The 16,342-nt window shown below is 39.3% G+C and overlaps 1 protein-coding gene across 1 annotated transcript; it reads right to left on the reverse strand.

Annotated features, from left to right (window-relative positions):
• Nucleotides 1–284: 284 nt before the first annotated feature.
• On the reverse strand, nucleotides 285–1,232 carry LOC120607384 (olfactory receptor 2A12). Its single transcript, XM_039869300.1, has one exon. It carries the CDS (start codon nucleotides 1,230–1,232, stop codon nucleotides 285–287), a length of 948 nt encoding a protein of 315 aa, XP_039725234.1.
• Between the last annotated feature and the right edge of the window lie 15,110 nt (nucleotides 1,233–16,342).

The raw sequence follows: 16,342 nt of genomic DNA on the forward strand, positions 1-16,342 counted from the left end.
GCTGCTTCCTTCAGGTTGAACTCAAGAATCCAATAGCAGAAGGCCACAGGACATCTACCACTGACATGGAACATGAGTAGTTAAAGAACTTTTGCTGCTGTAAGCCACCGCACCACAGTGTAGCAAGCTGACCAAGACAGCCATGTTGGTTTTATGTGCCAAATTTGTTCTTCTGATCAAGCACTATGTTGGTTCAAATGTACAATGTTGGTTGCATACCCTATAGATGTTGTCCCTTTCTTCAGCATTGGACGTTCTACCTCAGGCCCTTCCTGGCTCCAAGTTTACGGGTTCATGCTACTCTGCCCGATCACTTTGAGAAAAGCCACTTTGATGTCCTTGTTCCTCAGACTATAGACCAAAGGGTTGAGCAGGACATTGAAGACATTGTAAAAGAGTGTGATATACTTGTTTTGTTCAGGGGAAGAGCTGGAGTTGGGCCTCATGTAAATGTAGGTGATTGGAGTATAGAAGAGTGTGACCACAGTCAGGTGGGAAGCACAGGTGGAGAAAGCCTTGCAGCGGTCTTGTGTGGACTTGATCTTGAGAATGGCCTGGCCAATGCAGATGTAAGAGGCAAAAATGAGGGAAAGTGGGGCAACAACCATGAGCACACTGATAACCTGGTCCACCTTCTCAATGACATGAGTATCCATGCAAGCCAAGCTTCGTACCGAGGGGCCTTCACAAAAGTAGTGGTTGACTACGTTGGGCCCACAGTATGGCAGCCTCATGGTGAAGAAAGTATGGATCAGAGAGAAGAAGAAACCACAGGCCCCGGCCCCAGCTGCCAGGCGTGCACACAGGCCCCAGCTGAGGATGACAGTATAATGCAGTGGGTGACAGATGGCTATGTATCGGTCATAAGCCATGACTACAAATAAAATGCATTCAGTCAAGCCCAGGGCACTAAACACATACATCTGTAGCCAACAGCCAGCAAAGGAGATAGTCTGAGAATGAGCAAGAAGATGTACCAACATCTGGGGCATGGTGGTAGTGATGTAGCTCATGTCCAACAGGGAGAGGATACAGAGGAAGAAGTACATGGGAGTATGAAGATGCATGTTCAGGTAGATCAGGGTGACAATGAGCCCATTGCCCAGGACTGAGCTCAGGTAGAGGAGAAGGAAGGCAATGAAGAGGATCCTGTTGGACAAGGGGTCACTGGAGAAGCCAAGCAGGATAAAATCGGAAACCCAGCTTTGGTTCTGCCTTGGAGGCATCCACATGGTGGGGCCTGTAAGAGAATCATACTCATTTAAGTACCATGTAAGGTACAGTCATTTAGCAAGAATGTTGGCCCTGGAGGCAGATAGGCTAGGACTTTAATTCTGACCCCACTACTCATTTGCTGTCTTGAACAAGTTACTTAACCTCTCTGAGCCTCGGCCTCCTCATCTGTAAAATGTGGCTAATAATATTCATCTCTCACGGTTTTCATAAGGAGTAGAGGCAATGTGTATGAAGCATCTAACACAATGCCTTAAAACGATAACGTTAAACTGATCATATGCAATCTCCCCAGTCTTACTCCACACCGCTCAGTGAACAAACTGGTCGCTCAAGTATCTAGCAACCATCAGTTTACACCAGATCTCTTCTAGTCCCCAAACCTTTAGAGATGAAGTTCCCATCTGCCTTAGAGACCACGTGTCTGGATGTGCTGCAAGCCTCTCCTCATCCTATGAACATTTCTCCTTTGTCAGTTGACAACATGAGGCTTTGCCAATAGAGGGTGCTAGCTGGGCACTATGCTGTGATAGCAGCAGGAAGTTACTTCAAACAGAAAACAGGTAGGTCAAATAGAAAATGAGGGGAAAGATGATAAATATGAACTTTAGTATGTAGATAATTACTTTAAATGCAAATGGCTAAATATTTTAATAAATGGCATATTTTCAAACTGCTTTAAAAAAACTACATATTGCATACAAGAAACATACCTAAATCATTTTGCAATATATAAATATATCACCTTAAACTTACACAATGTTATACCAATTATATCTCCAATAAAGATTGGAAGAAAAAATAAATATACCTTAATATACGGACATAGACATACTAGGAAGAAAGAATGGAAGAAAATATACGACGCAAATACTAAACAAATGAAACATGTTGTAGCTTCATAAAACATTTTTCAAAATTGAGTATATGTGGTATCATACATGTAAGCTCAAAAAAAATCTAAAGAATGAAAATGATTTAGAATATATTCTCTGATTACTGTAAAACTAGCTAGAAATCAATTTCAAAATAAATATACTGGAGAAGTGCCCAACTCCTTTGAAATTAACATACACTGCTAAATAATGTATTGGACAAAGAAAAATCAAATGGAAATTAGTATACGGTGAACTAAATGATGATGAAAAAAACATTATCAGTGCTTATTGGGGAATTTATTTCCTTTCTTCATGATTTAAATGTGTATATTGGAATAGATGATAGGCTAAAAATTAATTAGCTAACCTTCCATCTCAAGAAGCTGCAAATCAGATCAAAAAAGGTTGTAGGAATGAAATAGTAAAGAGTAGAAAACAAATAAATGATAATCCAACTTACAATGGAGAAAAATCAACAAAGGCAAAAATTCATTCTTTGAAATACTTAATATGTATAAGTCCTCAGAAAGATTGATAATGAAAAAGAAATAAAGCACAAATTACCAATATCAGGAATGAAAGAAGAACATCACTATAGATCCTATAGTCATTTAAAAGATAATTTTAAAAATTACAAACACTTTCATAACAACTCACTTGAAAATTAAATGAAATGAACAAATGTCTCAAAAAACACAAATTACCAAAACTGACACAGGAAGAAACAAAAGTCAAAAGAGTCCACTGTCATTCAAAATAAATTGAATCTATTATTTAAAACTTTCCTAGAAAGAAAACTCCAGGCCTACATAGCTTTACTGGTGGATTCTTTCCACATTTAAGAGAAGAATAATAGCAACCATAACAAACTCTTCCAAGGCATAGAAAAAGTTAAATTTCTCCCAAATCATTTTATGAGATCTGCATGAACTACCAAAAAATAACAAAGACATTACAAGAAGGAAAACTTAGAAACAAACCCCTCTCACAAGCATTGTGGCATACTCCTGAAGAGGATATTAGCCAATTGAATTCAGCAACATTAAAAGGAAAATATATCAACAATCGAACTATGTTTATTACAAGAATTCAAGTTCGATTTGGCTTTTGAAAAACTAACAATGTAATTCATCTCGTTAATGGAAGTAGGGAGAAAAAAGTATATAATCAATAGATACAGAAGGAGCATTTGGTAAATGTCAACAATCAATTAAGATTAGAAATAAACCCCTTCACAAACTAGGAATAAAAGGGTTCCTTCTTAATGTGATAAATATTATCTCCAATAAAAGAAGTAACCCACAGCAAATGTCATACTGAATGGTGAAGTATTGATAACTTACTCCCTAGCATTAGAAGTGCAACAAAAATGTTCACCATAACCATTTCCAATAACTGTTGTACTGGTGGTCCTAGCTAGTGAAATAAGTCAAGGAAAAGAAATGAAAGACCAAAGGATTGGAAAGGAAGAAAGAACTGTCATTTTCTGCAGACCACATAATTGCATAGATAGACAATCTAAAAGTACTCAAAGACAAACTGAAGTTAACATGCAAACATACAAAAATCCAATGGATTTATCTATACTAGCAACCAGAAAATAATTTTTAAGAAGGTTTTTAAAAACCAAATATGTAGTAATAGATCTAATGAAATATGTGCAAGAAAACCTTACTTAGAAAAATTTGAAAGACCTAAGTAAGTAAAGGAATATGCCATGTTCATAGATGGACAATTTGACATTATAAAGATGGAAATTTGACTTAAGGTTCAAAGCAATCCCAGTCAAAACCCCAGCAGTTTTTTCTTTCCTACACAAATCGATAACCTGGTTATAAAATTTATATGGAAAACTGGAAGAATCTTGAAGAAAAAATACAAAGCTTACCAGAAATTAAGACTTACTATGAAGCTATAATATGTAGTGAACATGAAAGTGGCAGAAAAACAAACAAATAGATCGATCAAGCAGAATAAAGTCCAGAACCGACCCATGAATGTACAGTCACCAGATTTATGACAAAGTTGATCCTTTAATGCAAACAGGAAAGGATGGTCTTTTTAATAAATTCTGCTGGATTATATGGACATTCACACTGAAAAAAACTTTGAATCCTACCTCACATGGTATGCAAAAAGCAATTTCAGGTGTATTGTAGACTTAAATGCTAATGGTAAAACAATATATTTTTTAGACCCAAACACAGAAAAATATCTCATGCAGTGCACTGAGATTTCTGAAACCAGACACAAAAAGAACAAATCATAGAGAAAAATGATGAAACATGTTACAATAAAATGACGAATTTAAAAGGTTTGTATCCATAATAAAAACTCCTACGCATTAACAACAAAAGGGTACTCAAAGTAAGATCACCTAAATTGCCATTAATCAAGTGAAATGAAGATCAACATCATTAATCATCCAGGAATTGCAATCTAAGACCTCAATGTATTATTACATACCCACCAGAAGAGATAAATGAAAAACACCTAGTGTTGGTTAGAGTTACCAGAACTTCCTTATACTGCTGATGGAAGAGTAAATTTGTACATTCCCTCTGGTAAATGTTTGGTGGTATCTCCTAAAAGTGAACATATGCATACCATATTACCCAGAAATTCACTACCTGAACTAATCCCCACATATTTATGTATACGTACATATGATCAAGAAAAGACATGCACAGAAATGTTCAAAACACTAGTCAAAATAGCCTCGAATAAGGAAATACACAAGTTTCAATCAACAGCATAATGGATAAAAACATTGTGGTAGGTTCATATAAAGATTACTTTTGGTGAGAGTAGAGACTCAAAGGAGATTTCAAGCCATTCTCAGTCTTTACTAAGCCTGCCCCACTCTCCTCACCTGACTGATCGACCACACACATATCTCTTGGAGCCATCCCTTCATTTGCCCTGGATCAGAAGCCCATCATTTCTCATCTGCATTCATGCATCAATATCTCCTTGGTCTCCTGGCGTCTGGTCTGTTGCCTTTCAATGCATCATCCATACGAACTACCTTCAGGGGTTGTTCAAAATACAACACTGCTTCTGTCTGTCTCCTGCTTAAAACTCTTTAAGAGTTCCCAATGCCTCATCACTCTAGACAGGTACACGGAGCCCTTTCTAAATGATCTGCCCCCTGCAGACTTCTTCAGCCTCGGCACCCACTCTCTCTCCCATCCCATCTCTACCCATACAAGCATAATCACCAAACGAATAGGCTCAGTCTCTACCACTGTCACACCTTCAGGCCCTTGCCTAGCTCTTCACTATAAAAGAGTATCACCAGCTGTATCCCTGCTGCCCACACATACTCTGTTGCATGTCTAATCCTTATGCCCGCGTTATGACTCAATTCCAGGTATCATCCCACCAGGAAGCCTTCTTATCCCACCATCTCCTACTCCCAAATCTTGATTAGATGCTTTTGCTATTCCTCACAGCCGCCTGTGCTTACTGGTAAATTATAATCCAAGTAATCCTAGAGGGTTCTGATATAAAGTTTGAGATCTACTATCTCAGGAAAATCTTTTCCCTCTTCTATTAATTCCAGCGCTTTGAGTTGGCATATTTGTAATAAAGAATGGATATATGCGTGAGTTTATAACCTCGCTTTTACTAATAATAATAATTATTATTATTAATCATAATAATACTTATAATAATAATAATACTTAATATTTAATGAGCAATTTCTATATACCAGACAACATCACACTAACTTTATCTTATCCTCAGTTAAGTATTAGCACCTATACTTTACGGATAAAAAACTAAGGCAGAGAGTGAATAAGTGATTAGTCCCAAATTATATGGTTAGTGTGATAGACCTGGGATTTGACCTGAGGCAGTCTGGCTCAGATCCAACATTTTTTTTTTATTTGTAGAGATTAAATAATTATATAAGTTTCAAGAGTACAGTTCAATTGTATATCATATGTATATTGCATTGTTTGTTCAATAATTATCTTTGCCTGCTTCCAGGAAACAGGCTCTAAGTGGGAAAGGTAAAGAATGCAAACATCCCCATCTGCACATCAATTTGAACTTCTTGAGATTTGACATGAAATACTATAATATCATAGTCTAGGAAGTATGGCTACTGGACAAAACATGATCAGAATCTTCCTAGGAGAAAGGGCTAATGTGGCAGCTACAAACTATTTCTCATGATGAATTTTCCTCCATCTGCTCCCATCACTTGAATGTAAAAAGCTGTGGGATCGCCCTGGAAACAGAGGAAATTAATGGAACGAGACTTGGAAATTATTGTCATTCTGGAGCTTAGTAAATTTTTATAACAGCCTCCTTCTGAGTCAAACATGATTTCCATGAGATGGTGGTCATTATTTAGTTAAAAAAAAATGTCTTCTAAGACACTGTCTATCAAGCATTCTCTGTCTTAATTTACAATATCTCAGGCCTCTAGAGAACATAGGCAGTGGGTCCTGATCACAGTAAGCTCTGTCATTGTTAAAGGCTTGTCCCAGGATAACCATGACTGTTCTTTCATGGAGATCCTTAAACTCAGGGAATCCTATTATTCTCTTCTCTGTTTTTAGAGCCTAGAACATCGCTTGACACAGAAGAACCATCAACAAATATTAATTAAATAAATAACTGAAAAAAAATAGGGAGATCTACAAAGAAAGAAAGAATAGGAGAGGATAGAGCTATGAAGGAGCAAGGAAAGAATCCTGGGGAAGGAGAGTAGGGAGATGGAGGGATACTGGGGTATAGATGCAGATAAGACCCAGATGACCTGGCCACTTCTGACCTCTAACCTCCACAGATGCCTGGATCCTGTGCACGACCCCAAGCCCAGCAATCATCTCACCACTCGGGTATCCACAGACACAAGTCACGGAGAGGTTGTCACTTGCTCTTACAGGAAAGAGACTGAACAGGAAGCCCTGTGCGCAACTGAGTCCAGGGAACCGGTATTCAATGCAAACTAGTCTCCAGGAAACCCTATGTTTCTGAGAGGTTGGAGGCAGAAGCATCGGCCTTCTCTCCATTGTGCAGCTGTCTGCACTCGGCCAGGCCAGCCCTGGCTCCTGAGGGCCTTGCCTCTCAGGTCTTGGATCCCAGATAGAGGGAGCCTCGGCCATGCCAAGCTCCTCCCAGTGGGCCAAGATTCTGACGCCTTATGGTCCTGCCTCCTCATCAGACTATCCTAGGAGAGCTGCGGAAGGGCCATCTCTCTGCCTCTAGACACCATCCCTGGTGGGGATGCCAAGATGGAATTCCCTGAATGTTGTCAACAAGAACTCTACAAGGAAGTGGCCTTTAGGGATAGAGCAAGAACAAGCCACACACTTGTCTATTTCCTATTCCAGCCTTCTTGGGAATATAACCAGTCCGGGGAGAGGGGTTTGGCATCTGGCCACCTTGTAAAGTATAGAGAACTGAAGGCATCATTCTGATTTTCTTTTACCTGCAAATCTCCTATGCCCTGATTTTTCAATTTGAGTCACATCCCTATTTCTTACTAAATTACTTTGGGCAAGTCAAAATCCTCTTCAATTCTCCACCAGTACAATACCTTGGACAAGTTGTTCAGCCTCTCTGATGATAATTAAGAAGTGACCACAGAGCATCTACCCTATACCAAGTCTTGGACCAGGTCCTGGCAAATGGCATCTGGAAAGGACATAGAATCCTTTCTGTGTTTCATGCAAGGAAGTTGAGGCCCAGTGTAGTGAGGAACTTGGTCAAGGGCTCACCTCTTCCAAGTGCAGAGACAGAATTTGAACCAGGATTTAGTAAGGTTTAGTTCTTGTTCTTTTAAACCTGCTGTTATTCTGCCTCGGTTTTCTCCTCTATAAAATGATAACAAGAATCTCTTGATAACCCCAACCCTCTGAGCATGCTGGGAGAGTTAAATGAGATAATATATTGAAATCCCCAGCACAAGTCCTGGCCATGCCTTCTATGACTGTGAGTACCAGTGTCTGCCTTCTGTTTGGGCCTGGATTCCCCACCTTTTCAGAAAGAGAAGGTTGGGCTCTAAGGTCCCTACTAGTCAGCCACAGGTCAGCAGGCTCAATTGTTGACATGTCAGAGATGTTGGGAGGTAGTTGTTAAACAAGACTATTATTAAAGTTAAATTATATAAACTAAAATTAAATAAATTATATTACAATAAGAAAGATCAATGAACACCAAAAGCATTATAGTAAGTGAAATAAGCCAAATAGAAAAAGACAAATACTGCATGATCTCATACAAGTGGAATCTAAAAACATTGAACTCATTATGCCTCATATCACGTGCCTGCTCATCAGGTCCAAGCAGCATAATATCATTAATGTAATGGATCAATATGATGCCTTGTGGAGGTGAAAGGAAACTAAAATCCCTGAGGTCTGAATTCTGACATAGGCTTGGAGTAGAGATATACCCCCTAAAGGAGAATAGGGAATAATGTATTACTGGCCTTGACAGGTGAACATAAACTATTTCTGGGAGTCTTTACTAAGAGGTATTAAGAAAAATGTATTTGCCAGGTCAATGGCTACGTACCAGTTGCCAGAGAATGTGTCCATTTCCTCACGCATTAAAACCACATGTGGAAATGCAGTTGCAATTGGAGTCACTACCTTGTTAAGCTTACAATAATCTGCTGTTATTCTCCAAATCCATCTGTTTTCTGCATAGGCAAAATAGGTGAGTTAAATGGAGATGTGGCAAAACCATCACCCCTGCATCCTTCCAGTGGCACTAATCTGCAATCCCTCCAGGAATGTGGTACTGCTTTTGGTTTACTATGTTTATAATTAGAGGTAGTTCTAATGGCATCTACTTGACCTTTCCTACCATGACAGCCCTCACTTCACAGGTCTGGGTCCAATGTGGGGATTCTTTCAGTTCCCGAATGCATCTATTCCAATTATGCATTCCAGAACTAGGGAAATAACCACAGGAGGGGCTCAAGGAACTACTTGCACCAACTGTGAGCCAGATCTGAGCTACAACCCCATCGATCGCCTAACCTCCACAAGCCCGCATTCTAACTGGTAGACCAAGTGACATTTTGGGTGTTCGAGAATTAGTGTCAGTTCAAAGCCAGTGTCCAGTAATGCCTGAAAAGTCTGGTTGTGCCCTTTTCCTTAGGGCACAGTCATTCTAGTAGAATCCCCACATCCACTTCTTCTTTGCTGACACAATCCTAATTCTGTTCAAGTTCACTTTCAGCACAGACATGTGCTCGAGAATGTGACCTCCTCCCTTACCACAGTGTGATTCCTGATTGGTCAAAGGCTAGTGGTGGTGTTCCTCTTGCCACCAGTTGGTTTTGACAATACGTGACCTGATTTTGAACAAGCAGACTTGTGGGAAGGCTGCTGGGAGTCCATTACTTATAAAAAGAGACACGTGAGATGCAAAAAATGACTTAGATGAGAGAGGCTCTATTCATCCCTCTGGCGACCAAATCAAGAATCAAATAGCAAGGGAAAATTACCTGAGATCTGGAAGAACAAGGGAGAAACTTGTTCTTCTTACAACTAGGGAGAAATCTAAGAAATCACTCTGCAACTGCAGAAGGTAGTATAGAGTGAGAACACGAGGCTGCCCAGTCAGCAGCAGACACTTCTTAAAGGGGCAGAGCCCATGAGCGGACTTTCACAGTGAAGGACCTGCTCGCTCTGAGCACCAGTGCCGATTTGGCTGCGCACAATAGTCCAGGGACTTACGGGAAGACATGTCAGAGTTAGGGCCAAGACGAGACTTGCTCTGTACAGAAGTGCTGGCGCCATCCATTGTTCCTCTGTTCAGCCCACCCCTCTCCCAGTGCGCAGACAGGGAGCTGCCTTAGCAGAGACATCATCAAACGAATAACAGAGGTCGCTCTGCCCAGAGGTTCCCCTGAAACTCCTCCTCCACCAACTCATGGCCCCACCTAAGCCACATCCAGGTATATCCTCAGCTAGTCAGATACTCCTTGCTGAGCAGCTCCTAGACTCCCACTGGAGGCAGCTGGCCTTGGTTTCTGGTGTGGTCTTTTGAGGCAACTATAAACACAGAATCTATGGCTTGCCTGCTGAATCTTAACAGGTGGCCCAAGAGGGCCACAGGCTGGGGATAAGTTTTGCCTATAGCTGAAGCCCTCTCAGGACTGTGCCACTGGACACCTGCTTCACAAATCCACACTAATAAGACTGGGAGATTTATGAGCTTTTCTTAGTACACAGAAACAGACGCAGAAACAGACACAGAAAAGCAGCCAAAATGGGAAGACAAAAAGCAGAAACCATGTGAGAGAACAGAACAGAGATCCAGAAATTATGGAGTCAAGTAACCTAACAGATGAAGTTCCCAAAACACAAAGTTTATAAAGATGCTCAATGAACTTTTGGGAAATGCGCATGAATTCAGTGAGAACTTCAACAAAGATAAAAATCATAAAATTGAAAATGGAAATTAAAAAGGGAACCAGTCTGAAATGAAGAACACATTATCTGAGATGAGAAGTATATTAAATGGGATAAACGAAGGAATAAACAAAGTGAATAAAGAGGATCAAATGACCTATATAGAGGATGGGAAAGCCAAGGACACTGAATCAGAATGGCAAGAAAAAAGAAGCCAAGACTATAAAAATAATTTAAGGAGCCTATGGGACACTATTAAAGGTCCAAATACCCATCTCATTGGCGTACGTGAAGGAAAATAAGATGTTGAACAGATATTTGAAGAAATAATGATGGAAACCTTCACTAACTGGAAATAACTGGTGAAGGAAATAGACATACAACCCCAGGAAGCTCAGAGAATTCCAAAAACCAGGAATCCAAAGAGGCCCACACCAAGGCGCATCATAATTAAAATGCCAAAGTTTAAAGACAAAAGAGAATATTAAGAGCAGCAAGGAAAAAGCAAGTAGTTACCTACAAGGGAGCACCCATAAGACTGGCAGTTGATTTCTCAAAAGAAACTATGCAAATGCATACTACTAAGCCATAAGAAGAGATGGAATACTGCCAAATGCAACATGAATGGACTTTGAGATAATCATGCTAAGCGAAATAAGCCAGACAGAAAAAGTTGAAAACCACATGTTATCACTTATATGTGGGATATAAACCTAAAAGCAACAAATGAACAGGACTAACAGAGATTCATGGACATGGACAATAGACCAGCGGTTGCCAGATGTTAGGGAGCAGGGGAGAGGTAGACAGGGGAAAATAATTTAAATAATTTCTTCAATTAAAATAAATAAATAAATAAATAAATAAATAAATAAATAAATAAAAATTAAAAAGAAAGAAACTATTCAGGACAGAAGGTTTTGGCACAAAATATTCGACATGATGAAGACCCAGGAGCTACAACCAAGACTACTTTATCTAGCAAAACTATCATTTAGAGTTGATGCACAGATAAAGAACTTCCCAGACAGAAATAAGCTAAAAGAATTTATCACCACCAAGCCAGTATTATAGGAAATGTTGGAGGGACTTTTTAAAGAAGAAAATACTTGGTTCAAAAACAGGAATAAAGAATGGTAACAACTATATTCCTATCAATAAGTACCTCAAATGGAAAAGAATTAAGTGCTCCAATTAAAAGATAGAGTGGATGAACGGATAAGAAAACAAGACTCCTACATGCTGCCTACAAGAGACTCACTTCAGATTAAAAGACACACACAGACTAAAAGGAAGAGAATGGAAAAAGATATTGCCTTGAGGACCTAGAAGGTATTTAAGTCAGAGAAAGATAAACACTAAATGATTTCATTTATATGTGGAATCTAAGGAATAAAAAGAACAAGCTAATAAAAAATAGACTCACAGATATAGTGGACAATTTGGCGATGGATGGAGGGAAGGGGGCTTTAGGGGAGAATGGGGTGAAGGGTTAAGGAAGTACAAAATTAGAGCTGATGGATGGTCACGGGCTTGGGAAGCACGGCCTAGGGAATGCAGTTAGCATTAACATGTTGGCTAGATAGAGGATCAGGGGAGGGAGGGAGCAATTGGGGGGATCATTTTATGAACTATATAGACTGTATATTGATATTGTATATTGGAAACTAATTAAATAAATTAAATAAATAAATTTTTAAAAAAGGGAAACGTGAGAAAAGAAATGCACTCTTTCTGCTGACTGATGTCATCTTGGCACACGGTGCCGAGAACTGCTTCAACCATCATGTGACCACAAAAGATCACATGTGATCACCAACATTCTGAGATTGGCAGCTTTGAAGCTGAACAACAATCAAAGGTTTTGATGATACTGTGGAATCTCTGAATTGATGGATTCAGAACCACCCCACTTCTGGACTTTCGTTATGCCTACTCGATATCTCCACTTAGGTATACTCATCTTAAACTTGTGTGTACAAAACCTAGCTCCTGAACTTCTCCTCCCAAACCTGTTTCTTGAACTCTGTCCTATGTCAATTACCTCCATTCTTTACTTGATCAAATCGGAAACCCTGGAGTCACCTTGGAATTTTTTCTTTCTCTCATTTCACATACAAATATTCAGCAAACGCTATGAGCTCTGCCTTTGAAATACCACCAGAAGTCACTGCTCATAACCACTACCACTACCACCCTTGTCAAACAACATCGACTCTCCATCTGTCACCTGGATCACTGCAGAGGCCTCTGGACCAGGCTCCCTGCTTCCACCTTTCCCTTGGATGCTCTATTCTCCATGTGGCAGCCAGAGTGGTCCTTTTAAAACATAACTCGGATTATGTCACTCTTCGGTTAAACCCTGTCAGTGGTTTCCCCTCTCACTCAGAGCAGGAACCAAAGTCAATGCAATAACCTACAAAGTCCTACATGATGTGGCCCCCCTCACCTCTCGGACCTCATCTCCTACTATGTTCCTTCTTGCTCACTTTGCTCTAGCCATGCTCCTCCCTGTTTCTCAAAGAAGATAACAAACTGCAGTTACTATTCCCTCTGATAAGCGAGCTCCTTTCTCTAGCATTTGAACATGGCCTTCTCTCACCTCATTTACATTTTTGCCAAAATGTCATCTTCTCAGAAAGGTCTTTCACTCTATGTAAACTCAACCACTCTATCGCTGGATCTCCCAATTTCTCCCTCATTACTGTTTCCTTTATCCCTATAGCAATGATCACCATCTAAAATGCTATGTATTTTACTTACTTATTTGGTTTATTATGCGCCTCTCTCTGAGTCTTCAAGAGGACAGGGATTTTTATCTGTGCTGTTTTCTACTGATTCTCCAAGGCCTAGCACAATGCCTGGACCTTAATAGATGCTCCACAAATATTTGTTGAGTGAATAAATATGGGATACTCTTTTATGATCATAGGAACAGGAAAGAATTTCCTTAAAAATTTGTAGATGACTACATTAAATAAGTGGTTATGCATGAAAAAGGACACCATAAAGAAAGTTGAAAGTCAAACTTCAATCTGGGGGAAGATATTTGTAATGTGTATAATGAAAAATTAATATCCAAAGTACGTAAAGGACTTCTACAAATCAATAAGTAAAGACAAAATCTAACAGAAATGCAAGCAGAGGATATGAACAGGAAATTCACAGAGCAAAAACCCAAATAATCAATAAATATATGAAAAGATGTTCAGTTTTACTACTAATTGAGTATATACAAAATAAAACAATAAAAATACTATTTTATTCCTGTGAGATTCACAAAAATGAACAGATAAATGAAAACGAAAATACAGCATACCCAAATTTACGGGATGCAGCAAGAGTAATTCTAAGAGGAAAGTTTATAGCAATAAATGCCTACCTGAAGAAACAAACAAACAAAATCTCAAATAAACAACTTTACTTTGCACCTCAAGGAACTATAGAAAAAACAAATGAAGCCCAAAGTGAGTAGAAGAAAGGAAATAACAAAAATCACAGCAGAACTAAATGAAATAGAGACAAAAAATATAATAGAGATCAATGAAACCAAGAACTGGTTCCTTGAAGAGATTAACAAAATCGAGAAAACTTTTCCTAGACTCACTAAGAAATCAATGGTCTTAAAGAGTGTCTTATCTATTGCCACAGTATCCTAAGCAGCATCATCGCCAACTGGCAGATCAACTTTATCTAAAAAAAAAAAGCATGACAGTTGTTTCACTCGTAGAAAACAATGACACCTCATTATGTCTGAGCACACCAAAACATGTGGGTTTGATAGGATAGAGGAGTTAACTACTGAAGTCTCAGTTTTCATGCCATCTAGAAGAAAAATCTTGTGAGTTTGTAGTTTCATCCTATAGAATGCATTTTATGACCTAAGGCCTACACTTACTACGTGGTACCATCTTTCTATAAAGAATGCACAGTACAATGGGAGTGGTCCTTCTCACTAGAGAAATTTTTGCTTTGTATTCTTGTAACTTTGGGTTTGGTGGGTTTGGAGGCTCTAGTGCTCAAAGGAAGAATTATTTCACTAGAAAAGGGAGTTTGGGTTCAGGTAAATTAGAAGCTGAGATTGTCTCCTGGCCACTTCCACTAAACCAACAGGCAGAGCTAGAGACAAGATGGGAGGGGAAATCTGACTGCAGTGTGTTTGAGAGAGAATTGCAAGTTAGGAGTTCGAGACAGAAGTGTGGAGCACTCTTTCTAGGAGATTTTCTCCAGAGAAGAGCAAAGAAATGAATGGTAATTGAAAGAGAAATGGAGCACAAGAAAGTTATTTTTCTTTAAGATAATAAAAAATTAGCACATTCTTCCCTTTTTTGCACTCTCTCTTTAACATAAACATAACGCTTTCTTTTTTCTTTCACTTCAACAAAAATGAGATGGGAGCTTACGAATAAGGAAGATGATGTGCTGCCCAGGTTTTTTCCAGGATGAGCACAGGCAGCGTCAGACAGGAGACTCGCTGCAGGTGTTGAACATCAGCCAGCCAGTGAGGACACAGGACAAGACGGTGGGATGTGAGTCTTACCTGGAACAGTGCATCCACACCTGTGTCAAGGAAGTTGTGAAGTTTCCTCTTGATCTTTCTAAAAGCTTTATTTACTACTGAGCTTCTAAGAAAAATAAAGCTTCTGCTACAGGTCTACTGCCACAGGTTGGTGATATTGTGCCACCAATGTTAGCTAAATCACTATTTCTCAAACGTGAAAGTGCATGGGAATTAACTGGGGAATTTTGTTAAGATACAAATTCTGATTCCGTAGTTATTTGGGGAGGGGGTGTTGACGTGGACACTAAAATTGTGCAAAGAGTAGGAGGAGAAAATGGACTTAAATCATTGTAAGATTTCTGCATTGTTTGGGGAGTGTTAAAGTACTTGTTTAAGTGAGAGGGTAATAAGGCAATGATGCAGATTTTATTTTCTAGAGTGGGAGTTGGCTCATTTTTTTCTATAAAGAGCCATATAGCAAATATTTAGGCTTTGCAAGTCATATATGGTCTCAGTCTCATATTTGTCTACTTTTTTTTTTACAACACTTAAAAAAATATAAGTTTGCTAACTCCTGCTGTGGAGTAGGGTAACATTCGCTCCAGAGCAACAATCGAAGGAATAATACAAGTAGTACACAAAAAAGTAAAACTCAAAATATGATAAAGTGTCTTGTAAAGTGACCAGCATGGTGAATATTAGCGTGCTGAATCTGTTGTGCATGGACTAGGTACCTACTCTGTGCCAGGCACTTAGACACTACGGTTCAGAGGCAATGAACACGTGGTCACAAACCTCATGGTTATACTCTCTTACTGTCACAGAGGAGCCAAATCTAAGGACAATGTGCATCTCTCATGGTGCCCCTATGATTAGAATGTAACACTGGTAGGAACCTGGCTCTACTGGTGCACAGAGCAGGGGCCCTGATAGTGATTTTTACTCTTGGAGTCAGATCCTCACAGGCCTTACAAATTCTCAAGCTTCTCAAGACCCTATATATTTTCTAAACTTCCACGTTGTTATCTGCAACCTCACCTCCCCAAACAGAGAGAGCTGAGCCTTTGCTAAGTGGGATATTTTTATGACTGAGGGGCATAAATGCAAACCTCTGAACTTTGTGAAGGATCACTCCCAAAAGCGATAAGAGACACCACCTAAAAGAAAATCAGATGTGAGGAATCTACCAGAAGGCCAAAAGATTGAAGAAAGACAAACTTGGGGAAAACTTTCTAAATACTTTTAATATCTGGAGTTATATATCTGCTCCACATATCTGACTCACCCTGTCTATATAACTGGAGTAATCAGATGTTTAAAGCCTCAAAGGAAAGTGTTCTTAC

This window comes from Pteropus medius, unplaced genomic scaffold, assembly GCF_902729225.1.
Source record: "Pteropus medius unplaced genomic scaffold, Ma_sr-lr_union100, whole genome shotgun sequence".
Lineage (NCBI taxonomy): Eukaryota > Metazoa > Chordata > Mammalia > Chiroptera > Pteropodidae > Pteropus > Pteropus medius.